This window comes from Triticum aestivum, chromosome 6B, assembly GCF_018294505.1.
Source record: "Triticum aestivum cultivar Chinese Spring chromosome 6B, IWGSC CS RefSeq v2.1, whole genome shotgun sequence".
Lineage (NCBI taxonomy): Eukaryota > Viridiplantae > Streptophyta > Magnoliopsida > Poales > Poaceae > Triticum > Triticum aestivum.
Window position 1 is genome coordinate 656,287,796 of NC_057810.1, and position 27,384 is coordinate 656,315,179.

The 27,384-nt window shown below is 51.4% G+C and overlaps 2 protein-coding genes across 2 annotated transcripts; one reads left to right on the forward strand and one right to left on the reverse strand.

The window, feature by feature from the left end:
* Window positions 1-21,865: 21,865 nt before the first annotated feature.
* LOC123138552 (uncharacterized) lies at window positions 21,866-23,026 on the forward strand. Its single transcript, XM_044558530.1, has 2 exons — window positions 21,866-22,274; window positions 22,582-23,026. The coding sequence occupies exons 1-2, from the start codon at window positions 22,164-22,166 to the stop codon at window positions 22,858-22,860; spliced, it is 390 nt and encodes a 129-aa protein (XP_044414465.1). The 5' UTR covers window positions 21,866-22,163; the 3' UTR covers window positions 22,861-23,026.
* An 8-nt stretch (window positions 23,027-23,034) lies between these two features.
* LOC123138550 (uncharacterized) lies at window positions 23,035-26,723 on the reverse strand. Its single transcript, XM_044558529.1, has 2 exons — window positions 26,589-26,723; window positions 23,035-25,905 (listed from the first exon to the last, which is right to left on the reverse strand). Exon 2 carries the CDS (start codon window positions 25,736-25,738, stop codon window positions 23,372-23,374), a length of 2,367 nt encoding a protein of 788 aa, XP_044414464.1. The 5' UTR covers window positions 25,739-25,905; window positions 26,589-26,723; the 3' UTR covers window positions 23,035-23,371.
* Between the last annotated feature and the right edge of the window lie 661 nt (window positions 26,724-27,384).

Below are 27,384 nucleotides of genomic sequence, written 5' to 3' on the forward strand. Positions count from 1 at the left end.
CGACGGAAGTCAAGCTAGCAGTATGAACATGTTATCATTAATTAGAATCAGAGTAGATTTGACATGGTATAGATGCCACTTATTGCAAAGGTCCGAACACATATTCATCCTATTTGGCGCTTCTAGCGCCCGTTTAATGCATTTTGCAAATGGGCGCTTAAAGCACTCCAAGCTGGGCCGGCTCATTGGTGCGGGCATGGGGGTTCGAACCCGCAACCCCTTCGTTTCGAGCGCTCCGCTCTAACCACGAGGGCATCCCCCACTGGAGTAAAGATACTTCCTTTTTTTCTTTAGTTCAGCTTATTCTTTTTCTTTTCTCTCATCCTTTTTTGTTTTCTTTAATGCACGTTATTAAAATTTTGTGAACCTTTTTTTCTAAATTGATGAATTTTCTAAAATTAGATGTATTGTTTTTCAAATTTGATGGAAAATTTTCAAATCTAATGAACTTTTTTTCCAATTCCATGAACTTTTTTCAATATCTGTAAACTTTTTAAAAATTGTGAACCTTTTTTTAGATCACTGTGAATCTTTTTTCATATTTTATGTACCCTTTTTTCACTTTCGTGAACTTTTTTGTATTCAATTTTTTTTTATTTCTCTCTCTCTGTGTGTGCGCGCGCGCGCGCGCGCCTATGTGTGTCACAAACTCACAACATCATACCTCTCACTCTGTCACTCTCCGCCCTATCCTTCCAAACTTCGTTTGCCAACAGCTACTTCTTTGAAGTGGGGCGTGGGGTGCTCAAAACAATATATGAATGCCATATGCTCCGTATGGCAGTATTTTATTGCATGGAAGCAACATGGTTGTTGCACCGCATGGTATCAAAAGTTAATTCGAATAGTGCTCATATAAATGTGGACATATGGAACTAGATTATTATTCACAAACCCATGTTGCGCACCTGAGCTGAGCAACGAGTATGTCTTTGTATTGCGAGCTAGGTTCATATCTACACACACAAATTTGCGTTTCGATAGAATTGTTTCTGCAAGTCCATTGAAACCCATGGACATTTTAGGAGTTGGAAGCATCAGGAGTTGTGATTAAGCTGTCCTTTCTTGTGCAGCACGAAACATCACCATGATGTTTAGCTTGAGATGGAGTCTTGAGCTTCGATTCCGGCCGTCTTGGCCGTGTAATCCTCAGCTTTGTGAGTCGACCATGCGTAGACTATTCTTGGTGGCTCGTTACTCGCACTGCTCAACCACTCTCCAACGCTCAACTAAACTAAATTGTGGGTCAGTGACTCCATCGGTGTGGTTGTGATGAGCTGCGTCGATCCCAGGAAAAGGATCTGGTGGTTATCAGCAAGGATTTGGCAGGAGAGGTCGTAGTGAACGGTTGATTAGCTAACACCGTGTTCCACGGGCACTCTAAATGTGGCAGGATGTAGATCAACGGCGACGCCGGCCGGTCCCTGTTCCATCGACGTCAATCGCAAAAGAGAAGCTGTTCCTTGGAAGGAAGACACGATCGTATGTATCGAATCTCGAACACATATGCATCAACCCGTTTGCCGGGCTGTCTGTCTTTAGCCGTCTACTCAAACTAACACCATCGATACGGTCACACACTTGCATCGTGTACTCAATAAATGTCTCTTTCGTCGTTGCCGAAATCGGGCGGCGGCTGAGAAGCACACGTTGCATCCATAACGAAGCCATGAAGGGAGATTAACTATCCCGATCTCATCCGATCTTCAAACCATCGATGCATTGCACGCATGGAGGTAAAGCTAGCCTAGCTTGTCATGCATGCATGGATTGCCTGCACCAAGGGATTAACAGAATTTTTTTGGTCTTACACCAAGTACTTGCGTGTCATCGCTACGGGATCATATCACTGAGTTGACAGGAGACGTGCACGGATAAGCTTCCGTGTCATGTAGAGTACACTACAACTCTACAATTGTCGCTATGGATTTGTGTTCATATTTTGGATATGTCTTCGGATGTTCGTGCTTTTGTCAGGGTGCAGAAAAGAGTGGCACGCATAATGTACGTATGTGAACTTGTACGATTTGACTTGAATGTTCCCAAAAGAAGCTTGTAAATTCACTTTTATATGTATATAAATATTCTAAATATTGTAGTTTTCCGCATCAAGTTGGACATTTACCAATTCATTATCATGCTTTTCGTAACCGTAGTCGATCATCATGCATTCAATGATTGCCGCTTGCTGAAAACAAGTAGGAGTAACATTTACAACCTTACAATTCAGCCCACCTTTCTTTATCCTAGGCGTGTGTCGCAATCCATCTTGACTTTGTGCCTCTTTCATCCTTCATGCTCCCTAACTCAAATGACCAGGCTAGGCGAATGCAAACGTTCCTTAAAATATGGACATTTCAAGAAACTACACCATGAACTAGAAACTAAAACATCTAGAGAGAGAGAGAGAGAGAGAGAGAGAGAGAGAGAGAGGATGGGTGACGAATTTCCTCCTTCCCATCACGATTCAGGCTGTCATGCATGCTCTCGTTTGAGGATTCTGATCGGTCTGGTCGATTTTGTTTGGTTATTCTCATTGGCTTGTGTCTTCCCGCGTCCCTCCCCTGTTTCTCCCAATTCCTCCTAGAGATTTAGGTGTTATTTTTGTTTTAGATCTCGATTTCGTCGTTGTTTTGAGCATTTCTCTCCTGATTTGAGATAGTTTGGCTGCATATATTGGTAGTCACCATGGGTCATGGCTGGGTTGTCGCCGTAGTGGGGTAATTTGGGGTGTGTGGTGATGGAGATCTATGTGTATGTTTTTATGGTTCTTCAAGGTCATTTGCTTGTTGGCGATGTGGATCTGGGTGTTGGGTAATAGCTTGTTTTAGCATCAAGATGAGGTGATTTTTGGGGCGTTTTCGAGCTCATTAGGTCCCGAGATTCTAGGAGTATGTTGTTCTGTTTGTTTTTGTAGTACGAAGTTGATTTGCTTTTGTGGAGGTTAATTCACTAGATCAACTAGATGAATGTCATAGTAAGTTTAACTATGAATGAGGTAGTATTTTGCACACCTATGTGTCCCCGGCCAGCGTCTAATTAGCCATCCACTGAATTAACCTTCTTGTGTTCAGGGGGTTTTACTTGGTACTCAAGAACTCAAGAAGGCCGGCTGAGACCTGCTGTACTGAAAAATAAGAGCATTTTGCACACCTATGTCGGACGCTGGCTGAGAATGATCATTGACTTATATAGAAAAATCATCTACTTGTTAGCTATACTTCTTTCAGGGGGGATGCTCATAATCATTACACTCTGACCTGAAATTGGTATGATCAAAATTAAACGTGTAGTACTAGGGAGCTACTCCCTCCATTCCACAATGTAGTGCTTCCTCTATCCACGTGCTTCAACTTTGACCGTAAATTTAACTACCAAGACCGATTGCGGCGGGAGCAAAAATTATATCAGCAAAAATTAACTACCAAGACCGATTGCGAAAGAAGTTTTCAATTATATAATTTTTTCTTCCGCCGCAATTGGTCTCGTTAGTTAAATTTATGGTCAAAGTTGGACCTCGGGAAGCGCGGGCGCACTATATTTTGGAATGGAGGGAGTACTTCTTTCTGTGGGGATGCTCATAATAAATGAGCGCGGATGTGCTCCATATGGCAGTGCTGAGCTGCATAAAGCTACATGACTGTCGAATCACATGGTATGTAAACATCAATTCAACACCAACGCTCCTATATAAGTGTGAGAGGAGAGATGGAACACTATTGTTAGTATATACTCCTGTAAAACAAGATGAACATTTTATGCGTCTGTGCGTCTGCGTCGAGAAAGGAGTAGAGCCAGCCAACGCTAGGCTCGGATCAGCATAGGCAAGCAACGCACATAGGATTTGCACTTTGCTAGACTTGTTACTTTCTACAACGACGAAGAAACCCATGGGTAATCTAGGACCAGGAAGCATCAGGATTCACGACCACACTGATTTCATACTGCGCACGAAGCAACATCATCACAATGGTCAGCCTAATATAGGCTCATGTTGAAGGATTTGTCAACGGTCTAGAACCAGTGATCAAGGTAGCAGGACCTTACAACAACTTACTACGTCGCTAGCCACTGCGCTACCTGCGACTTCTTATCTAAGATGGCATCCGAGTTTATATGAACTATCAGCTAGTTCATATCAAATAAACATGAACATTTTCAAAAAAAACAGGAACAGAGTTGAACATCTTTCGGGAACTTCATGCCTAAGAAACATGAATTTTTTTTGACAAACAGGAACAGAATGCAAAAGCTGAACAATTTTTGAAGATAACGAACAATTTTTCCAAATCGTGAACAATTTTTGTATTTGCAAACAAAAGTTTAAAATGTGATTTTTTTTGAATTTGTGAACAAATTTGGAAAGCCGAAACATTACTTGAAATTCTGAAACATTTTTTAGATTTGTGAACAAAAAAATAAAAGTGCGAACATTTTTAAAATTCCTAGAACTTTTTCTCAATTTCAGAATGAATTTTCACAACATGAACAATTTTCAAATTCGTGAAAAAAATTTAGAAACTGGGAACATTTTTTGAATCTATGAATATTTTTTCAGAATATGAACTTTTTTAAATTTGCCAAAAAAATTGAAAATAAGAATACTTTTTAAAATTCTCAAACATTGCCTGAATTTGTGAACAAACATTTTAAATGCGAACATTTTAAAAATTTCTAAACATTTGTTGAAAAAGAAAAAAACCTGAAAAAGAAAATATAAAAGGGAAACGGAAAAGAGAAAAACCAAAAAGGAAAGAAAAATGGAAAACAAAAAAAATGGAAAAGAAACAGGGAAAAACCAGTTCGGAGAACCTTCTGGACAGTTCCCAAAACCGATGACACAAGATACAACCTGCTAGAAGGTTCCTAAAACAGAACATAACAGACACCTAACTGGGTCGGTCCAGTTCACTCAATCCCAATGCGTTTGCTCGCCATTATGATGCATCAAGCGTCAAATAGGGATTTGGCTTTCCCTCCTAACGGGCATCTTCACCGCCGGTTACCATTATAGGCGCCCACGCGCGCGCAAACTAGGCCGGCTCGGGTTGCCTCATTCGCTCGATCACGGTTGACTGGTCGACCATCTGACAGTTGCCAGTCAAGCATTAACTTTTGACAAAAAAAAGAAAAAAATACAAATTCCTGAAATATTTTTAAAAAATATCTTGAAATTTAAAATGAAGTCCACAAACTTCAAAAAGTTCATGAATTTAAAATAGAGTTCAAGGATTTAAAAAATTCATCAAATTTTAAAAAAAGTTCATTGATTTTGAAAAACAAGTTCATCAATTTTGGAAAAAAATGTCGAATCTGAAAATAGCACATTGATTTTGAAAAAAGTTCATCAAATTTTAAAAAGTTCACAAATTTTACATTTAAAAATAGCACATCGATTTTGAAAAGGTTCATCCATTTTGAAAAAAATCATGAATTCTAAGAAAACTTAATCTCATTTGAGAAAAAGTTTATTTAATTTAAGAAAAGGTCATTGAATTTGAAAAAAGTTCATCAATTCGAAAATAATCATAGAAAATGAAAAAAGTTCATCGATTATGCAAAAGTTCAAAAAAATGAAGAGAGGTTCACAAGATTGAAAAAGAAAATCGTCAACTTTAAAGAAAAGCTCGCGAGTTTGAAAAAAGAAAGAAAAAAGGAAATATAAAAGAAAAAAGGAAAAAAGAAGAACAAAGAGGGAAGATGTACCTGATCACACAAGGGGAAGTGTCAGAGTAATGGGCCACGGGTAGCCTCACCTGGGTCCCTGGATTTATCAAGACTTTGGGCCAGCTTCGCCTTGCTGCGCCCCAAGCTGAAGCTCCGCCCACTGGGAGCCGGCTAGCTCAACGGCCGGCCACCAGAGGGCGGCCAACCACCAGCAGGCGGCATCACGAGCGGCCGGCTCCAGCCAGCCGGCCTCTAGGGAAGACGGCATTGAGCAGGCGGCCACCGCGCACCCTCAGAGTTTGTGCCCCCATCGAGAGGACGAGATGGTGCGTGGCTACAGTGAAGCCCTCAACCCTGAATCTTGGGATTGGCGTGGCCACAGTGTCCCGTACGGGCGGAGATCTTCGCACGGCGTGGCACTGTTGCCACTCTCCCTTGACGTCACTCTGGGCAGGCGGAGCCCTGCTCCCCACGACGGCCTATCGGTACGGCCCGCAGGCTGCGGGCCCTACCGGGCAGTGACATCCCAGAAGACGGCACACGCCGAACCAATCGGACCAGGAGAGGGCCGGCCTCCAGTAGGCGGCCATCCCCTCTCTCGAAGCAAGTGCATCATTAACCTGATGAGACCAGGTGTGGCTACAGTGATCTCCCACCAGGCGGCGGGACTGTAGCCACACTGAGCTGACCAAGCCAGCGTCATTAGCAGCATGGCTACAGTGAGCAGCCACCAACTAGACCCGCCAGTGGCGGGAGCGGCCTGTCGGCTCCATACCAGACCAGTCGGCGGGGCCCACCAGGCGGCGGGGCCCAGTAGTCGACGGAGAAGCCGGAGGCCGGAGACGCTGACAGCCGGGCCCAGCAGCCGGCCAGATTACCGTTGTACCCCTGGGGGGTAGGCCTATATAAACCCCCCAGGGCACCCATGCAAAGGATTCCCACCCCATTAGACCTAGCCACATTCCTAGAGCAGGAGAGAGCTAGCCTTGCCTTCTCCTGCCTCTAGCATACAGCTCGAGGAGCAACTCTGTATCACTTGTGCCCTTAGTGATCATGTGGAGACCCCGCAGAGCAGGACTAGGGGTGTTATCTTCTAGGAGAGCCCCGAACCTGGGTAAAGTACGCCGGCGTTCGTGTCTACACCTCATCCCGCTTCCGGGCACCGGGGACGTTCTACTCGTTCCCACCATGATAAGCCATCCTTTGGCATATATCGCACCCAACCCCCGACATTTGGCGCCCACCGTGGGGCGAGGTGCACCGTCTCCCTGAGATCTGCTCTGAACGGGAACCTTGTTCCTTCCTGGCGAGCGAAGCCAGCCCAGCACGCCCGACGGCGTCAGCCTCGATGCCCTGCATAGCGTGGAGATCGCCTGCGCGGTGAGCTGCCTCACTGACCTCGTTGGTGAGATTCACCTCTCCGACGAGCCGGCCTCCGACACCGGCACCGGCTGCCCCGAGAGCCGCCTCGTCAGCCTCCTCGACCAGCTTCACGTCACCAGCGAGCCTTCTGTGGACCTGGAGTCTGTTGGCTCCACCGACCCGATGATCGTCGACTCCGACATGGCGTCGCTTGACGCGTTCCCCACCAACGTGGTGATCTACGACGAGCCGCCTCCTCGCGAGCACAACGGCGGGAGCACCGTTACAGAGGTGCTTGTCATTAACAGTGGCGAGCGCTCGAATGGAGATGCTCGAGACCCACTTGATGCGGCGCTGCGAGACCTGGCGACGCCCATCCCAGAAGACGCGGATGCTGAGAAGCTGGAGGCACGCCGCGTCAAACTCCTCGAGAGCACTGGCCGACTGGCCAGCATGCGACGCCTATCGGCGTGAGATGGACCGAGCCGTTGGCAGCACGCCGGCTCCTAGGGGGCCGAGCCGCATTGGCCCTATCTGGCAGAGTGTCGGGACCATCGCCAACATGTTCGAGCAGAACGCCCCGTCTACGCCACGCCTGCAGAGAACATCCGGGCCGCCCAGGCAGTGACGGATGAACTGGACAAGTACGAGGGCGACAAGCGTCGCCACATGACGGAGTGAGTCCAGCAGCTCCTAGACGCGGTTGTCGCGCTGAAGAGCCCGCCCCGCGGAATGAAGAACCGCCCCTTCGCCAAGATCACGGCGCGACATCTCGAACGCCGACTGGCGGCGCCCGCGGAGGACGAGGCAACGAGTCGGCGGCTAGCCGAAGCCGGACTCGCCTTTCCATCGAGCGTGACGAAGATGGCCGCCCTCGAGTGGTGGAGCGCCGAGGCGATCCTCCGCCTCCTCCGCCTCGCGGAGAAAGACATCCCACTCCGCCGCCTGTCACGCACCCGACACTCAGCGACCGCCTTGGCCGCCGAGAGGGAGTCGGAGAGAACGACGCCCGCCGTCGGATCGACCACCTCAACCGATCCCTGGCGCTAGAATAAGAAGACGCGCTGGGTCTGCCCTGTTTCGGCCCACGAATCCGAGATGAGCCCTTTCCCAAAGGGTTCACCCTCCCGCGAGATACGCCCAAATACACCGGCTCCGTGAAGCCGAAGGATTGGCTGGTCGACTACTCGACAGCTGTCAGGATCGCAAACGGCAACAAGCGTGTTGCCGTGAAGTACGTCCCACTCATGCTTCAGGGCACAGCCCGGACATGGCTCAACAGCCTGAAGCCCCGCAACATCAACATCTGGGTTGATTTCACCGAGGCCTTCATCCGCAACTTCACCAGCACCTACAAGCGGCCTCCCAAGCCCCGATAGCTCTCCTTGTACGTCCAAGGGCCCAGCGAATCGACTCGCGACTACCTCACGCGCTGGGCCGAGCTACGCAACTCCTGCGAAGGCGTGCACGAGGTGCAGGCAATCGAGTACTTCACCGCCGGGTGCCGAGAGGGCACCCTCCTCAAGCATCGACTCCTCTACGATGAGTCTGCCACGCTCAACGAGCTGCTGATCATCGCTGACAAGCACGCCATGGCCGACTCATCCATGAAGGCGGAAATCCTAGTGGATGCGTCCGACAAGGTGGCACCTCAGGCCCCTCGGACTCCGGATGGTGAGACCAGTCGGCGACAGCAACCAAGAGACAACAAGCGGAAGGCCACTCAGCCGGCTTCCACCAGCCGGCAAGTGGCGACAATTGAGGATCAGCAGCCGGAAGGGCAGCCGACACCCAAGCGGTAGAAGGGCGGCAAGTCCAATTGGTTGCCCGCCTTCTCTTACGAGCAGACCTTAGATGCACCCTGCAAGTTCTATAGCGGCGCAAAGCCGTCCAACCACACCACTCGGAAGTGTCGCTGGCTCGCCAGAATCGTCAAGGGAGATGGACTCCTGCCTCCTCCGCCTGCCGGACCGCCGCCTCCTCAGCCCCAGCAGCCGGCGGCCCGGCCAGTCGGCGCCATACAAGACGAGTACCCGGAGGAGCACGAAGCTTATGTTGTATTCACCAGTGTGGCCGATGACAGACGTAGCAGACGGCAGCAACAAGAAGAAGTGCAAGCGGTGGCCACAAGTACTCCGGAATTCATGCATTGGTCTGAGAAGCCCATCAGTTGGAGCAGGGCCGACCACCTGGAAGTGATGCCTTCCCCAGGTTCATACGCCCTGGTCCTAGAAGCTACCTTTGCGACGGAGAGGCGGACAGCGCGTTTCTCCAGAGTCCTGATAGATGGCGGCAGCAGCATCAATATCCTGTACCGTGACACAATGGAGAAGTTGAGAATCAAGCAGAAGCAGCTCATCCCCAGTCGGACTGTATTCCATGGCATAGTCCCTGGCCTTTCCTGCTCACCAATCGGCAAGACCTAGATTGATGTTCTCTTCGGAGACAAAAATCATTTCTGCCGTGAGCCAGTTTGGTTTGAAGTGGTGGACCTCAAAAGCCCCTACCATGCACTGCTTGGCCGACCAGCTCTGGCCAAGTTCATGGCAGTCCCCCACTATGCTTACCTCAAGATGAAGATGCCGAGTACAAAGGGGATCCTGACCGTAGTCGGAGACTACAAGAAGTTGGTCGCTTGCGCCGCAGATAGCAGCCGGCTGGCCGAGTCCCTCATGATTGCAGCTGAGAAGTGACTCCTTGACCGAGTGCTGGTGTTGGCAAGCAAGAAGCCGGAAATGTCACCCATCCCCAAGGAGTCGGAGGTTGAGGGCTCGTTCAAGCCGGCCAAGGAAACAAAGAAGATACCCTTGGACCCGGAGCAACCGGAGAGGCACGCTGTCATAGGCGCAAACCTTGACAGCAAATAGGAAAGCGAGCTTTTGATTTCCTCCGTGAGAATCGGGACATCTTCGCATGGTCTCCCAAAGACATGCCGGGTGTTCCGACGGATTTCGCCGAGCACAAGTTACATGTCCGACCTGACGCCAAGCCGGTCAGGCAACCCTTGCGCTGCTTGTCGGAAGAGAAGATAAGAGTTGTCGGAGAAGAGATAGCTCGGCTTCTAGCAGCCGGATTCATCATGGAAGTGTTCTTTCCAGAGTGGCCGGCCGACCCAGTCCTAGTATTGAAGAGGAATAAGCAATGGCGCATGTGCATCGACTATACTAGCCTCAAAAAACCTGCCCCAAAGATCCCTTTGCTCTGCCAAGAATCGATCAAGTGATAGACTCCACAGCCGGATGCGAGCTGTTGAGTTTCTTGGATGCATACTCAGGGTACCATCAGATAAATCTGAACCCGACCGACAGGCTAAAGACCGCCTTCGTCACACCATTCGGAGCCTTATGCTACCTCACCATGACATTCGGCTTGAGAAACATCGGCGCCACGTTTCAGCGTTGCATGCAGAAGTGTCTCCTCAAGCAACTCGTCAGAAATGCCCATGTCTATGTGGATGATGTGGTGGTGAAGACGGAGAAGTGTGGCATGCTGCTAGAAGACCTCAAGGAAACCTTTGAGAACTTGCGCCGATTCCAGATCAAGCTCAACCCGGAGAAATGTGTCTTTGGAGTACCAGCCGGCCAGCTTCTTGGCTTTCTGGTCTCAGAGCGTGGCATAGAGTGCAACCCAGTGAAGATCAAGGCCATTGAGAAGATGGAGGTGCCCAGCTGACTACTGGACGTGCAAAAATTCACCGGCTGCCTGGCATCAGTTAGCCGTTTCATCAGTCGGCTGGGCGAGAAGGCTCTTCCTCTGTACCAACTTATGAAGAAGACCACTTTTTTTGAGTGGAACGACAAGGTGGACAAAGCCTTTTCCTAGCTCAAGAAGATGTTGGCAACTCCGCCTATCCTGGCAGCTCCGACTGAGAAGGAGCCCATGCTCCTCTACATCGCTGCCGCCAGTCGGGTTGTCAGCACAGTTATCGTAGTAGAGCGCAAGGAGGAAGGCAGAGCATTGCCGGTCCAGAGACCGGTATATTACTTGAGTGAAGTACTGTCCGCCTCCAAGCAAAACTACCCACATTATCAGAAGATGTGCTATGATGTGCACTTTGCCGCTAAGAAGCTGAAGCCTTACTTTCAAGAGCACCCAATAACCGTCGTCTGCACGGCTCCGCTTGCTGAGATCATTGGAAGCCGAGACGCTTCTGGCCGAGTGGCCAAGTGGGCTATTGATTTGGCCCCTTACACCATCTACTATCAGCCCCGCACCGCCATCAAGTCACAAGTGTTGGTCGACTTCCTCGTCGACTAGGTCGAGACCCAGTACCTACCGCCAGCACCAGACTCCACCCATTGGCGGATGCATTTTGATGGTTCAAAAATGCACACCGGATTGGGAGCCGACATCGTCCTCACCTCTCCCAAAGGCGACAAGCTCAAATATGTGCTGCAAGTCCATTTTGCCGCCTCCAACAACGTAGCAGAATATGAGGCACTCATACACGGACTCCGGCTTGCTAAGGAACTCGGCATTCGCCAGATCCTGTGCTATGGTGACTCCGACTTGGTGGTCCAGCAGTCGTCAGGCGACTGGGATGCCAAGGACGCGAATATGGCAAGCTACCGCTTCCTCGTACAGCAACTCAGTGGATACTTTGATGGGTGCGAGTTCCTTCACGTGCCAAGAAATGATAATGAGCAAGCAGATGCCTTGGCACGGATCGGCTCCACCCGACAGGCGATACCAGCCGGCGTCGCCTTGCAGCGCCTCCTCAAGCCGTCTGTCAAGCCATCTCCAGAGTCTGACTCCATCTTCATGTTGGCCCCTCCTAAAGCAGTCGGATCCGACTTGAGGATACCAGAAGCCGGCACGGGGACTTCGGCAGGCGGCCCGGGGACTGCAGCCATCGCACCCGGCCTGGGAGTTCTAGAGCCCGGCCCGGGGACTGCGGCAGTTGGCCCGGGGACTTCTTCAAGACAGCAGGCGGCAGCCGACTCCAACCCGCTGCCTCCTAGCCCAACCGCCCTCGTACAAGTCGTTGTCGTAGCAGTCGAAGAGATAGCAGCACCATCATGGGCTCAACCCATCCTCAAATTCCTGGTAAACAGAGAGCTGCCAGACGATGAGACTGTGGCCCGACAAGTGCAACGGCAGGCGGCGGCGTACACCATAGTCAACAAAGAGCTGGTTCGGTGTGTCACTGGTGTGTACCAGCGCTGTGTGGAGCCGGACCAGGGCCAAGCAATCCTCAGAGATATTCACCAGGGCGAATGCGGTCACCACGCGGCCTCAAGAGCACTCGTGGCCAAAGCTTTTCACCATGGCTTCTTCTGGCCGACTGCTCTTGAAGAGGCCAAAGAGTTGGTCCAGAAGTGCCAGGGGTGCCAGAGATTCCGCTCCAAGCCACACTTGCCAGCTTCTGCACTCAAGACTATTCCCTTTTCTTGGCCCTTTGCTGTTTGGGGTTTGGATATGGTGGGGCCATTCAAGACAGCCCGTGGCGGCATGACTCATCTGCTTGTCGCTGTGGACAAGTTCACCAAGTGGATAGAGGCCAAGCCAATCAAGAAACTGAATGGGCCGACTGCTGTGACCTTCATCGCCGACATCACCACTCGATACGGTATTACCGCATAGCATCATCACCGACAATGGCACAAACTTTGCCAAAGGAGCTTTGGCTCATTTCTGCGTGACGCAGGGCATCCGACTGGACTTAGCATCCGTTGCCCACCCGCAGTCAAATGGCCAGGTTGAGCGAGCAAACGGCCTCATCTTGTCCGGCATCAAGCCCCAACTGGTCGAGGCTCTTGAGCATTCGGCCGGCTGCTGGCTCGATGAGCTGCCGGCCGTCCTCTGGAGCCTGCGCACAACTCCGAACAAGTTGACCGGCTTCACGCCCTTCTTCCTTGTCTACGGTGCTGAAGCCGTCATCCCGATGGACATAGAGTTCGACTCCCCGCGAGTCACCATGTACACCGAGGCGGATGCCAAGGAGGCACGAGAAGACGGCGTCGACCTGCTGGAAGAGGGCCGGCTGTTGGCGCTCAGCCGATCCGCTATCTACCAGCAGAGTCTGCGCCGATACTACAACCGCAAGGTGAGGCCAAGATCCTTCCAAGAGGGAGACCTTGTGCTCCGGTTGATCCAGCGAACAGTCGGCCAGCACAAGCTCTCGGCGCCTTGGGAAGGCCCCTTCATCATCAGCAAGGTGCTGGGCAACGACTCCTACTATCTAATCGATGCTCAGAAGCCCAGAGCATGCAAAAGAGATGATTCGGGCAAGGAGACGGAGAGGCCGTGGAATGCAAACCTCCTCCGGAGATTTTACAGTTGAAAGCACTATGTATCACGCTACCTTTTGTATTATGTACAAAGACTCCGGGTCCCCCGAGACAAACTCGGGGACTGCCCTCCTTTTATCTATATGATAAATGTTATGCCCTTGAGTGTGCCTTGTTATTATTTCCGCCTAGCACCGGGTCGACCAGTCAGCCCGGAGGTTTGCCGCCTTCTACTATATGCCGCCTCCTGCAATCGGACAAGTAATGTGTTGTCACCTAAAACTTCTTCTCTCAAAAGCCACAGCTCACAGAGCGATTGCATGGCGGGCAGGGGCGGCAAGACAGTGCCCACATGAAAAATGGTTAAGGAAAAAACGCATATAGTCGAGGTCGGCACCGTACCTGCCCGGCCGGCTGCCGAGCAGCCGGCCGGCCGGCTTCTACTTCCCTTGCCAAAACCTCCAAACAGCTAAGTACTTGTCTTCCCGCAAAAAGCTAAGTACGCAAACCAGCCGCAGTTCGCAGAGCGGCTGCTTGGCTGGCAAGAGGACAACCAAGGGAGGGCGGCAAAGGAAAAAAGCAAGGAGTATAGGCAAGGAAAGTTAGAAATCGGCAAAACAAAGCATAAAGTTGTGATAGAATATTTACATAAATAAAGGCCCATCGGCTGGCATTCAGCAAAGTTTGATATACACCCCCCGGGTGGAATTGTGCGAATTTAATAAAGATGTCCAAACCAAGCAAGCAGGAAAAGAAAAAGATAAACACCCTAGGGAGCGGTGAGGATTCCGGCTGGGCGCTGGGGTCGACGGCGCCAGTTGGTGCGACAGACAGCTCCGGCTGAACGCTGGGGTCGGCGATGCCAGTTGGTGCAGCAGGCGGCTCTGGCTGGATGACGGAGTCAGCTGCGCCGGTTGGCGTGGCAGGCAGCTCCGGCTGGACGCTAGTGTCGGCAGTGCCAGTTGGTGCAGCAGGCGGCTCCGGCTGGATGACGGAGTCAGCTGCGCCGGTTGGCGCGGCAGACGGCTCTGGCTGGGCGCTGGAGCCAGCGGCGCCAGTCAAGACGGTGGAGGGCTGGATGACGGAGTCGGTGGCGTCTGTCGGAGGAACGGGCGGCTGGTCGGTCACCACCTGACCGCCCCCAGTAGCAGTCGGTGCTTTGGAGCGTGGGTCGTTGCTTGAGGCCTGGTCGGGGTTGGGCTGATCATCCGCACCAGCCTCCCGCATGTCAACGTTGCTATCCTCCTCCTCCTCCTCCTCCTCCTCCCCTTCATCGCTGGAGTCAATGACTTCGGCCGAGTCCTCGCTGTCCTCCGGGTTCAGCCCGAACCACTCCTGCGGCGCTTCGGCGCCTTCCTCAACTACCTCCGGAACGAAGATGCTGGTGTCGGTGAAGTCGACGATCGCCGCCGCCCTGTTAATAAGCTCGACCTCCACCTTCGCCAGCTCCTCCTGCGCTTCCAGCCGGAACGTAGCCAACTGGGCTAAGTCTAGCCCAGGATACCACGCCTTGACAAACTCAAGGGTGCGGTGCGCTCCTGCCCGGGCTGCAGAGCCCTTCCAGGCCTCCAGGCGGCCGGCCGCCACCTCCAGCCAGTCGGCAGTCCGGCTTGGAGTGCGCAGAGCCGGCAAGCCTGGCCAGAGGGCGGAAATCGCCTGGGCCCCGACGCGCTGAAGACGGCGCAGCACTTGATGGGCGGGCCGAAGACGGGCCTGGATGCTGAGGATCTGCTCATTGAGGGTCCGGGGGGCCTCAGCAGCGATCTGCGCGCCCTCCGCCCTCTGCTCCTCGTGCTAGGCCTCGATGACTTGGCTCGCGGTGATGGAGTGACCCGGGAAGAAATCTGCTCGGGCAAAAGGCAAGGAAAAACAAAGTCAGGAACAAGCAGTCGGCTTAAACAAAGACCGGCGGCTCAAGACAATGAACAAGAAGAATAAAACTCACCATCGACCAAGTCCTCGATGCTGCTGAAGCAGGTCGTCGTTTGTGCCTCCTTATCGGTCCAGGCGGCGCGCTCGGTTTCAAACTCGGCGAGGAGATCGGTCTCCTTCGCCTTCGCCTCCCGCTGGGCCGTCTTGAGAGCCTCCGTCTGCTCGGCGAGCTTGGCGACCAGCCGGTCTTGCTCCTCGGTCAGCTTCCTGCACTCCGCCTCCTTGCCACGCAGAGCGGTGTTGGCTTCGCCCAGCTGCTGCTGCAAGGCGGCATTGGCCTCTGAAAAAAGGGAAAAAAGAAAGAGCATCAGACAAAAAAGACAAAGAGGGACGTAGTGGCCGGGGAGATCCGGCCTGACTGCTCAGTAGTCGGCCCGAATCTCGGGGACTACAGCCCGCGGGTGTGCCATTGCACCCCCGCAGAGAAGAAGTAATTAACAAAGCTATAAACACTGAGGAGATTCGGCCCGACTGCTCAACAGTTGGCCCGAACCTCGGGGACTACAGCCCGCAGGTGCGCCAGCGCGCGCCCGCGAAGAAGGGAAGTCAGGGCTTACTCTGGCTCTTGGTCATATGGGTGGTCTGCGTCTCCAGCTCCCGGACCCTGGAGTTGAAGGTGACCGCGCGAAGATTGTGATAGTCCTGCAGAGGGGATATCAGACAAAGTCAGCATTTGACACATACAAGTTAAAGTTTCGGACTGCCTGCTCAGCAGCCGGCCCGAAACTTGGGGACTACACCCAGTGGGTGCGCTAGCGCGCCCCCACGAAGAAAGTAAGAAGATCAAGGAAAAAAGAAAAGCGAAGAAAACTTACGTGGATGGCTGCCCGCGACTCCAAGAAGGCTTCGTTGCAGCGCTTGAGGGCTTCGGCTTTAGCCCGGAGCTTGGCCTGGACGTCAAGGGACACCTGGGCCAGGGCGCCCGTCCCTCCCCCGGGTACCCAGCCGGCTGGCACGGCGCTGGTCGCTTCGGTGTCGGGGATCGACGAGCTCGTGGCACCGGCTTCTAGCGGCCGTGGCGCCGAGGCCGCCTTTGCAAAGCGACGGCGCGCGGGTGTGCAGACCTCAGGAATCAGGTTTGTGACCACCGTGTCCCCGACTGGTGGCACCGGCGGCGCGGCCGGCTGTTCGTCCTGCGTCCCGCTGGCCGCCGCCGGCGGCGGCACAATGACATCCGGCATGGCCACGTCGTCGCCCTCCCGCTCCCGGATCGGATGCTCGTCGCCGACTCCTCTGGTTGTCGCCTCAAACTCAGGCGGAGGTGGCGCGGTGTTCAGGGGCGTCACGAGCAGCGGCTCTTGGCGGCGTGCAGCTTCCGCGAGCCGCTCCTTCTCCGCGGCTTCGGACTCCGACTGCACCAGCTTCCTCTCCGCGGCTGCAGCGGCCCTGTCCGCCTCCGCCTTCACCAGACGGTCGGCTTCCTCCTCACGCGCCTCTCGCGCGTTCTGCTCCGTCGCCTCCCGGAGGTCGGCGGCCGGGTCAATTCGCCGACTGGTGGAAGAGGTCGCCGCCGACCTGATGACCGAGGCGGCGCCCGACTTCTCGAGAGTCAGCGGGGCCCTGAAATAAGAAGACAAGTCAGAAAAGTTTTTAGGCTGGATTGCGAAAAGACAAAAAACATGAAAAGAATACTTACGCCGACACCATGACCGGCACCTTCGGCTGCCTCTGATACTTGGCCACCTTGGCTGCGGCTTCTTTCCGCCAGGTTGCTGCGGCCGGGTTCTTGGATTTCTTCGGGGCGCTGCCAAACAGGGCAGTGTCCTGCCTCCGCTTACGCTTGCCGCCACGGGCGGGCGGCCCAGTAGAAGGGTCTGCGCCGGTGTTGGCAGTACTCCGGGCGGGGCGGGGCTCGTCTTCATCGTCGTTGTCGTCGGGCCAAGTCTCCACGCCGCCGCCCTCCTCGGAGCCGCCTGCTCCGCCGCCGCCGCCTGTTGCATCGTCCGCCAAGGCAGCCGCCCCCAAGTCGGGGTTGTCCAAGTCGCTCACCGCCCTATCCGGCAGGTAGTCACCACCCGGCCCCACGATGGCGGCCGTCGCCTCGGACATATAAATCTACACTCCAGAAGGGGGTTGCATCACGACAAGAACAAGACTGAAAGACAAAGCAGAAGGAAGAGATGAAGAAACTTACGGCAGGCGGCGGATCGTCGCGCGAGTACGGCCACTTCCCATACCGCCACTCTGCCTCCGACACCTTGAGGTCGGAGATCTCATTCACCATTCGCGCGACCTCGGCAGTCGGCATCTCCTTCGTGCACAACCGGCTAGGGTCGCGATGCCCACTCATCCATAAGATTGGGTGAGGGCGGCCCTGGAGCGGGAAAACCTGGCGCTCAACGAAGACGATGAGGAGGTCGGAGGCCACGAGGCCCTCCGACTCCTGGAGCACCCGGAGTCGGCCTATGGCGGCCGCTGCATCCGGCGACACCGGCTTCGGTTTGTAGCCCCAGTTGGGCCGAGCCCCAGTGGGAGGGCCGGCCTCATAGGCTGGCAGGTTGATGAAGTCGACAGCCAGGTCGACGTTCTCGACATGGAAGTAGGACTGCTGCCACATCTTCATAGACTGTGCCAGCTTGATGACGGGAAAGGTGTTCCGTTTCGCCGGCCGGCGCACGGCGACGAACCCGCCGCACTCGGACGCTGTATCCTTGGCGGAGGTGCCGAGTTTCCCGTAGAAGAACGCTCCCCACAGCTCGAGTGTGGGAAGGATGCCGATGTAGCCCTCGCACGCCGTGACAAAGGCGGAGAGCAAGGTCACGGCGTTGGGCGTAAGATGATGAGGTTGGAGGTTGTTGAAGTCGAGGAAGGAGCGGAGGAAGCCGATAACCGGAAGGCCGAAGCCGCGGAGGAAGTGCGAGCGGAAGACGACCCGCTCGTTCCCCCTCGGCGCCGGTGAGATCTTCTCCTCCGGCGGCACCCGCACCTTGACGAATGCCGCGTTGGGCATCCGGCGCGTGTCGCGGAGGAAGGACATGTGATCCTCGATCACTGTCGACCCGTCCCAATCGCCGCCCTTCTCGCGCGCCATGGCTTCGAGCGGGCCGCGTGAGGAGGAGGGGTGCATCGGCGACGAACGGCGGTGGCACCTCGGTGGCACGGAGTGACAGCGGCAGCTATGGAGGAAAAAACAGAGGAAGAAGAGAGAGTTGGAGGGAGCGCGCAAGCTTTGCCGCACCCCTCTCTTCCCCCTACTTATAGCCCTCGGGCTACGAAGCCGAGGGGGCGGGGCGGGGGTCGTGGGATTAACTGCGCCCACGACCCCACGACCCCCCATTTACCACGCGCATTCACCACGCCTCGAGTGGTCGTGGGAATTGCAACCGCCCCCCTCGGCACAACAGATCTGCCCGGGTGCCGAGGCGCGGTAGTGGCGGGCCCGGCCCACTATCACGTTCCATCAGGGGCGTGGGGTGGTAGGCTGGCCGGGCTGGCGTGCGCTGTGTGGCGTGTCTACGGCGGGCGGCGGCACGGGAAGCTTAGCAGGCACGCCACCTGTTTTCCCGCCTTGGAGTTCAAAATCGACCAACAGCCCTGCCTAGACGAAGCCGGCCTCCGCAGTCGGCCAACCGCAAGGCGGATCAACGCTCTCCCGGAGCTCGGTGAGGGGGAAGCCGCTGAGACTTCGCAGCCCCTCGACCACAACGCCTCATCGGCTTTGGGGACTACTGTCGGAGTAAGTGGCCACGGGTAGCCTCACCCGAGTCCCTGGATTTATCAAGACTTTGGGCCAGCTTCGCCTTGCTGCGCCCCAAGCTGAAGCTCCGCCCACTGGGGCCGGCTATCTCAACGGCCGGCCACCAGAGGGCGGCCAACCACCAGCAGGCGGCATCACGAGCGGCCGGCTCCAGCCAGCCGGCCTCTAGGGAAGACGGTATCGAGCAGGCGGCCACCGCGCACCCTCAGAGTTTGTGCCCCCATCAAAAGGACGAGATGGGGCGTGGCTACAGTGAAGCCCTCACCCCCGAATCTTGGGATTGGCATGGTCACAGTGTCCCGTACGGGCGGATATCTCCGCACGGCGTGGCACTGTTGCCACTCTCCCTTGACGTCACTCTTGGCAGGCGGAGCCCTGCTCCCCACGACGGCTTGTCGGTACGGCCCGCAGGCTGCGGGCCCTACCGGGCAGTGACATCCCAGAAGACGGCGCACGCTGAACCAGTCGGACCAGGAGAGGGTCGGCCTCCAGCAGGCGGCCGTCCCCTCTCTCGAAGCAAGCGCACCATTAACCTGATGAGAACAGGTGTGGCTACAGTGATCCCCCACCAGGCAACGGAACTGTAGCCACAATGAGCTGACCAAGCCAGCGTCATTAGCAGCACGGCTACAGTGAGCAGCCACCAACCAGACCCGCCAGCGGCGAGAGCGGCATGTCGGCTCCGTACCAGACCAGTCGGCGGGGCCCACCAGGCGGTGGGCCCCAGTAGTCAGCGGAGAAGCCGGAGGCCGGAGACGCTGACAGCCGAGCCCAGCAGCCGGCCAGATTACCGTTGTACCCCTGGGGGGTAGGCCTATATAAACCCCCTAGGGCACCCATGCAAAGGGTTCCCACCCCATTAGACCTAGCCACATTCCTAGAGCAGGAGAGAGCTAGCCTTGCCTTCTCCTGCCTCTAGCATACAGCTCGAGGAGCAACTCTGTATCACTTGTGCCCTTAGTGATCATGCGGAGACCCCGCAGAGCAGTACTAGGGGTGTTATCTCCTAGGAGAGCCCCAAACCTGGGTAAAGTACGTCGGCGTTCGTGTGTACGCCTCATCCCGCTTCCGGGCACCGGGGACGTTTTACTCGCTCCCACCATGATAAGCCATCCTTTGGCATATGTCGCACCCAACCCCCGACAGGAAGTGGAGCGGGTTTGAATACCACCTCTGGGCCTGTTCTGAATCTCTCCCAACTCCATAAACTCCACAAATTCAACTTCTCCACCCAGCTTCTCACTTCACCTGGCAATCAAAAAACATTCGGTCGAGACTCCAGCTTCTCCATACGCTGCAGCCCAATTGGGAGGCTACTGGCCTGTTGGGCGCCTGTTTGGGCCGGCTAGAGGCAGCCCAGTTGGGGCGATGCTTGTACACAGGCCGAAACAGAGTGGTTAAACGGGATGGGCAGCATGACATGGAGATGTCGCTCCTGGATCGGGCGAGCTTTCTTGGGCATCAATGGCGTCGTGTGGAACTTTTCCTTGCGATGGGGTCGCTGATCCTGGCTGGTGGCGGCGTGTAGGGCATCAATGGGAGGGGATCCGATGGGCAAGAGGCTAGGACGGCCAGATCTCTCGGTGGAGGAGTGGATCCAGCCGGCGACGGGGGAGCCGAGTGTGGCGGCTGGACCTGCAGCGCTGAGCCTTGCCTAGGGTTTGAGATTAGGGCTGTAAACGAGTCGAGTTCGAGCGAGTTGGACTTGGCTCACCTCAACTCATATTATAATTCGAGCGAGCTCAAATTGAGTGAAGCTCAAGATCGAGCTATAGAACATGACTCGTGATCAACTTGTAAAGATCTCGAGTCGATCTCGAGCTAGTTTCGAGCTAAATGAGAAGACATTTTTTTAAGTCTATGACTATTATTCCCACTAGATAAGGCACAGCTTGACATAGAAAACATTAAAATATTTATCCCAATCAAAACGATGATATTATAAATTTCTTAGAATGACTTATTCTCTCACAACTGAAAGTCTGGGAAAACAAAATATAGGCCAACAATCATGAAAACTTGCAGCGTAGTGCATGATGGAGATGCCAAAAACAATAGACTATTTAACACATGACCGACCAAGTATCATAATATGGTCTAAATTTTCCCTACAATTAATTAAGCTTTCATGTTTGCTTGTAAATAAAATGGAGAAAAATCCTGGCGATATATATGGTAATAAATTATCCTATTTCTATTTAATATATGACATGATCGTTTAACATAATTATATTATGCCGAGCCATCGAGCTAAAATCGAGCGAGCTAGTATTGACTCAAAATCAGCTCATTTCTCAACCGAGCTACAGAAAGTGTTCATACTCAGCTCATTTCTTTTTGAGTCGATCTTGAATCGAGCCAAAAAACAAGTCGATCTTGAGCGGCTCACGAGCCTTGATCTTTTCTTACAGTCCTATTGAAGAGGGAGAGAGAGATGTCGAGGGAGAGGGTTGTTGATTCGGGAGGACTCGGTCGTTGGACGAACCGTTTTCCTGGGCGGTGGCACAATCGCTGTAAATACATGCAACTCCCGCTTCTCGTTTTTGTGGAGCTCGGTTTTCTGGCTTCACAATTTTGCACTACGGCCCAGTTTAGCTTTGCGAATTGAGCTTCCTGCAGCCCAGACGTTCGGGCCAACTCCAACTACGGAGTTCGTGGAGTTAGGAGTTGGAGGGGTTCAGAACAGGCCCTCTGTACGTGTTTTTGTAGCGGTCTACAAAAAAAAAGTATATAAATCACCCCCAAATCCAATCTCTGGGATACATACCCCCTGAACTCAAAACCGGGACAAATCGCACCCTCAAATTACTAAAACCGGGTTAATTGCACCCTTTAGTGGTTTCAATCAAATCTTGAGCGGTTTTGTCTCCCCTGATGCTGATTAGATGCTGACAGGGCAAAGAAAACTTTGAGTGGGTCCCATTAGCCAGTTGTCCCCTTGCTTCTCCTCCGTCCTCTGTTCCCCTTTGTCTCTCCCGCAAAGAAAATCCCCACCTCTCCTCTCGCCTCGCCTCTCCTCTTGCCAGTCACCGGCACCCCGCCCCGCCTCTCCTCTCGCCTTTCGCCGCCGCCCCGCCCCGCCTCTCCTCTCGCCTTTCACCGGCGCCCCGCCCCGCCTCGTCTCTAGCCCCGCCTCGCCAGTCGCTGGCGCTCCGCCCCGCCTCGCCTCTCGCCTTTCGCCGTCAACCAAGCAATGGCGTCTTCATGGATCTCCTCCACGAGTCGGGTGTCGACCAGCGGAAGCAAGGGCACGCAGGCGCCGTCGCAGTCGCCCAATGGAGTACAAGCCGCCGCAGTATTGCCGCTGTGACATGAAAGCCCCGAGATGGATCTCATGGAGCCCGAAGAACCCAGGGAGGAGGTACTACAACTGCGGCAAAGCACTGGTATTTTTTCTTGCGCTTGTTATGCTATTAGCCTCGAGTGTGTAGGAGCAAGTATGCGCTGAATGAATGGACTGAAAAATCTTTGTCCCAGTTTTGGGGTTGTAGTACTGAAAAATTAGTATGCAGGGGCAAGCAGCCTCGAGTGTGTAGGAGCAAGTAATTTTTTGGAAATTAGTATGCACTGAAAAATTAGTAGTATTTCCTCCCAGTTTTGGGGCTGGTATTCTGAATTATAAAATGATGATGTATATCTGAATTCTCTGCGTGTGCACATGTTAATCTGTTGCTTCTGATCTTGTGAACCCAGGGAGTCGACTGCAGATATTTTATGAGCATGTTGCTTGGTGATTTGCGCGATGTTGTGTATCGACTGAAGGATCAATTGAGGAATGAAAATGACTTGCTCAACGCCAGCTTGTCGAAGAACAAGATGTTGGATGCGTATGTGTGTGATTTGGAAGTCAAGCATCATGGAGAAGTTGTTGTCCTGAAGAAGAAGATTCGGAAACTGCGGTTCTGCCTTGTGGTTGCTGTTCTGTTTTGCCATTTCCTTCTTTTGGAAATGATTTACATCATAAAAAAATAGTTTGTGAATGACTCAATTATGTATGCTATTAAGCAAGATTCAGAATGTATGCTGGAGAAATTGATGTCCTGAATGTATGTTGTACTATGAAAACATGCAGAATTTGTACAGTGTAATGTTATGAAAAATTAAGAATTTGACCTGAATGTATGTTGTGTTATGAAAACAATCAGGATCTATGTATGTGACAATTCTGATATATAGTTGGTGTTCAATCCAGAACAAAATAGTATGTGAAAATCCTGATATATAGTTGGTTGGCAGTACAGATATTACATGACTGCAACTAGAGGCCCTACTCCTGAAACAAAAAAGACTCCTTAAACATATATATTACATGACATGACTCCTGATACAAAAAAGACTTGTTCAACATCAAACTGGAGGCCCTGCTCTGCCTTTTTTAGCCTCCTTGTATGCAGCTAGATTGAAGACACAATGTTGTGGCAAGTTTGTAACTTGTTTAGGTGGAACAAATGGAGTAGCAGCACTTCTCTGAACCTTTGCTGATCTAGGCTTGCTGGCTGGAGCACTTCTCTGAACCAATGATCTTTGTTGTGACACATGCAATGAGCTTGGTTGTGAACTTTGTTATATTCTGCTTTAGTTTTTTAAATATGTTAGGACATATGATTCCTGACCATTTCAAACACTTGGTAATGCACTCTTGTATCCTCACCATAATTTTGCATCTTATCCACTCCAGCATAGAAAGAATAGGTAGATATCTTGATTCCATGATCCAATTGTTGAATGACTCACACATGTTATTGTCAACTGAATCACAGTAGCTTCCCAATTTCATGTAAGCCCTACTCCAGTGAACTGGATCTGTGTTCATCATGTCCTTTGCTCCTTCAACCGTGAATTGAGCCAACCTTACTCTGTTATAGTTGAACAGAGCCCTGTTAGGAGCCTTTGCACATCTCCAGAATCTCTTTTGCAAATCTTTGTCATTATGTTTTTTCTTCCAGTTTGAGTAAATGTGCCTTGCACACATCCTATGTTCTGCTTTTGGAAGAATATCCTCTATAGCCCCTATTAGTCCTTTTTGCTGATCTGAGATGAACACCCACCCATCCCCTTGATTGCTGATTTTGAGGTCTCTGTTTAACTTCTCAACAAACCAGAACCAAGACTCATATGTTTCTTTTTCGACGACAGCCCAAGCTACAGGGTACATCTGATTGTTGGCATCTCTTCCCAAAGCAACAAGTAGCTGACCAAAGCAAGCTCCTTTGAAGAAACATCCATCAAGTCCTATAACCTTTCTACAGCCAGCTAGAAATCCTTTTTTAATAGCACCAAAGCACATGTAAAACCTCTCAAAAACATGCTCACCATCTTTCACATCATCTGCCAGTTTGATAGCAACAGTGCTACCTGGGTTAGTTCTCAGCAATTCCAATTGGTAGTCAAAAACCAAGGAATATTCTCCTTTGGTGGTATCTTTGTATTTCTCCATCACCAATTTTTTGGCCCTTTTGCATTGTGCAATAGTGACATCTGCAAACATGTCCTTCAAAACAGTTTGCTTCAAGTTTTCCAATTTCCATGTTGGATTTGCTTTTATCAGTGTTGCATACCTCTTAGCAATAACTACAGATGTCACTAATTTGTTGTCTCTTCTTGGAATACAATGATGCTCATCTACAAATGTTGATACTTGCAACCATTTGTGTCTAGTGGTCCTTGATGCATAAATGACCCACTTACATCCAGGCCAAGAACAGTATGCTCTAACTTTGTCATGTTCATCTTTGCTGAACAACAAATGCCTGTGAGTTTTAATTCCATAGGAAATCACTGCTTTCTTCATGTGCTCTCTGCTTCGGAAAACCATGCCAAGTTGAAAGTTGGGTTTTTCAGCTTTGCTATCAAACCTAGGCCACTTGCTCTTCCTTCTTACCATAGTGGTACCTCCTTCTCCATCACTTTCTTCATCATAAGAGAAATCATCCTCGTCAGAGTCAAAATATGGAGTTTCGAAACCAGCATCCAAATCCTCATCAGATTGACATTGCACTTTATTGTCTTGCATTATAATTCCACTTCTCTGTCCAAGCTTCTTAGCTCTCTCATTCCTCCTAATCTCTCTTGCAAGTTTTCTCAGTTCCTCTGCCTCTGAATCTTCTCCAGAACTACAATCAGGTATTGGTTCATATTCAGTGTCCTCTTCATCAGATTTGTCAACAGGAGGTGCTTCTATTGCTGGAACATGTTCAGTTGCAATCTCATGATCGACACTAACTGGTGTAGCAACAGGAGGTGCTTCTGTTCCTGGAACATGTTCAGTTGCAATCTCATGTGCCACTGCCCTTCTTCTGACTTGCAAATTAACAGGTCTAGCAACTTCATCTGCAGTAAAGTGTGCCTCCAACTCAGTAGCACTTCTAGAAACTTCTCTTTGTGTTTCATGAGCAGATGATGCACTAACTTGAGCACTTCCAGCGGCACCTTCCACCTTTTGAAGGAACATCTCATCAACCACTGCAGTGTCAACAACTTGCACACTAATAAGTGGTAGTTTTGTCCCTCTGTGCCTAGAGTAAGTTTCTCCTACATTTACTGACAACAGACCTGCACATATGTCAATCTGTTCATCACCTGCACATATGTCAAATTGCTCATCACTAGCGGATAACATGGTTTGTTCTTGGTGCATTTCTTTATCACTGTCAAAGTTTTGCTGAATTGGCATGTCCAATTCTTCAACAAAAACATCAGCATAGCCATCTATTATTTCAATGTCCATCCTCTTCACTGACTCATCATCACATATGAACATCAGACCATCATTGAGGTTTTTTCCTGGAGGTAACCAATGCAATTTGTAGGTGTAAGTACCTTTGCCGTGACCTCTTTCCACCTGATACATATCTTCTGCATAGTTACGTAATTCTGAATAGGACAAATAATCCCTTGGGATGGGCAATTCTACCACCAATTCCCCAATGTAATCCAGCTTTCCATGCACTTGCTAAAATGTTCCATAATAGTGAAACCTGACAAAGAAGCTGTCCAATGGATCGGGACCAGGTGAACCTACAAATTGAGACACAAAGAACTAACATTTAGAGAAAAATTCCTATTGCGAAATACCAAGGCAACAAATCCAAACAAAAACACTTCATTTCAGACAAGCATAGCAGATAATTTACTCTGAACTAACATAAAAACAGCGCAAATTCAGTTCATTCAGACAAAAAAGTGTACTTTTCTCCTAAACCAAAAAGGGTAGTCATCTACAACAAATCTCCAGCAATGGGAGTTCATTCAGCCCCATTTACTATGCACAATAGAGACTAGTTTGTCCTGCACCAGATTCTACACCTTTTTCCTAACGAAAAGATCTCTCTTTTCATGTACAGAACAGGGCATCACCTAAAATGCACTTGAACAGGATAATCCCTCTTTTCACTTGAACAGGGCAGTTTGCTCTCATGCCACAAATCCTATCACTGCCACTTGAACAGAGCAAGCTGTTAGCGGCTGCTCTCATGTGGTACAGTAAAAACCACAACGAAGTTGGACAGTAGGCAAGCTACAGTTTCATGTGAGGAGGCTGACTGCGGAATGCGCATAAATTTGCACACCCCATTCCCCATTCCACTCACCCAAACCCACACCTCTGCGGGGCACGCGATCGTACACCGGCGCTCGTGATTCTGCCGACGAACGACACCAGAAACGAAGCAAAGGAGCAGCGGAGATGGAGGCGCACGCACCTGGACACATTGTTTCGTTTGGAGACAGGCAAGTAGCAGATGACGGCGGGCGGCGATGGCGACGCCAGACGGCGGCGACGACCGAGCCCTAGCGAACGGAAGAGCGATTCTGGAGGCAATTCTGGAGGCGAGGGGAAAAAGGAAAGAAAGGAAGGGGATGAGGGGAAAAGGAAAGAAAGAAGAGAGAGACAACTGGCTAATGGGACCCACTCAAAGTTTTTTTTGCCCTATCAGCATCTAATCAGCATCAGAGGAGACAAAACCGCTCAAGATTTGATTGAAACCACTAAAGGGTGCTATTAACCCGGTTTTAGTAATTTGAGGGTGCGATTTGTCCCGGTTTTGAGTTCAGGGGGGTATGTATCCCAGAGATTGGATTTGGGGGTGATTTGTATACTTCTTTCATAAAAAATGAACATGAGCTGGCCAATCGCGAAAGGGGTGTTGTGCGCCCTGTAGTGTTAACCCTATAACGGTCTCGTAGAGCACCACTGCAGTTTATTCTTTTTTAAAAATATTGTTGTTTCTTGTTTAGTTTTTAGTTTTCTAAAACAATTCGGCATCTAAAAAAAGTTCCAAATTTCAAAAAAAATAAAGGAAAAATATTCCTGAAACATAAAAGGTTCATCGATTAAAAAATAGTTCAGGATTTTAAAAATATTCTAGTATCGAAAAAATGTTCCAGATTTTAATAAAAAAATTGCGAAATACAAAAATGTACATATTTTAAAAAATCAAAAAAATAAAATTTTATCGTGAAAAAAGTCCATTGAATTAAAATATGTTCACTGATTCA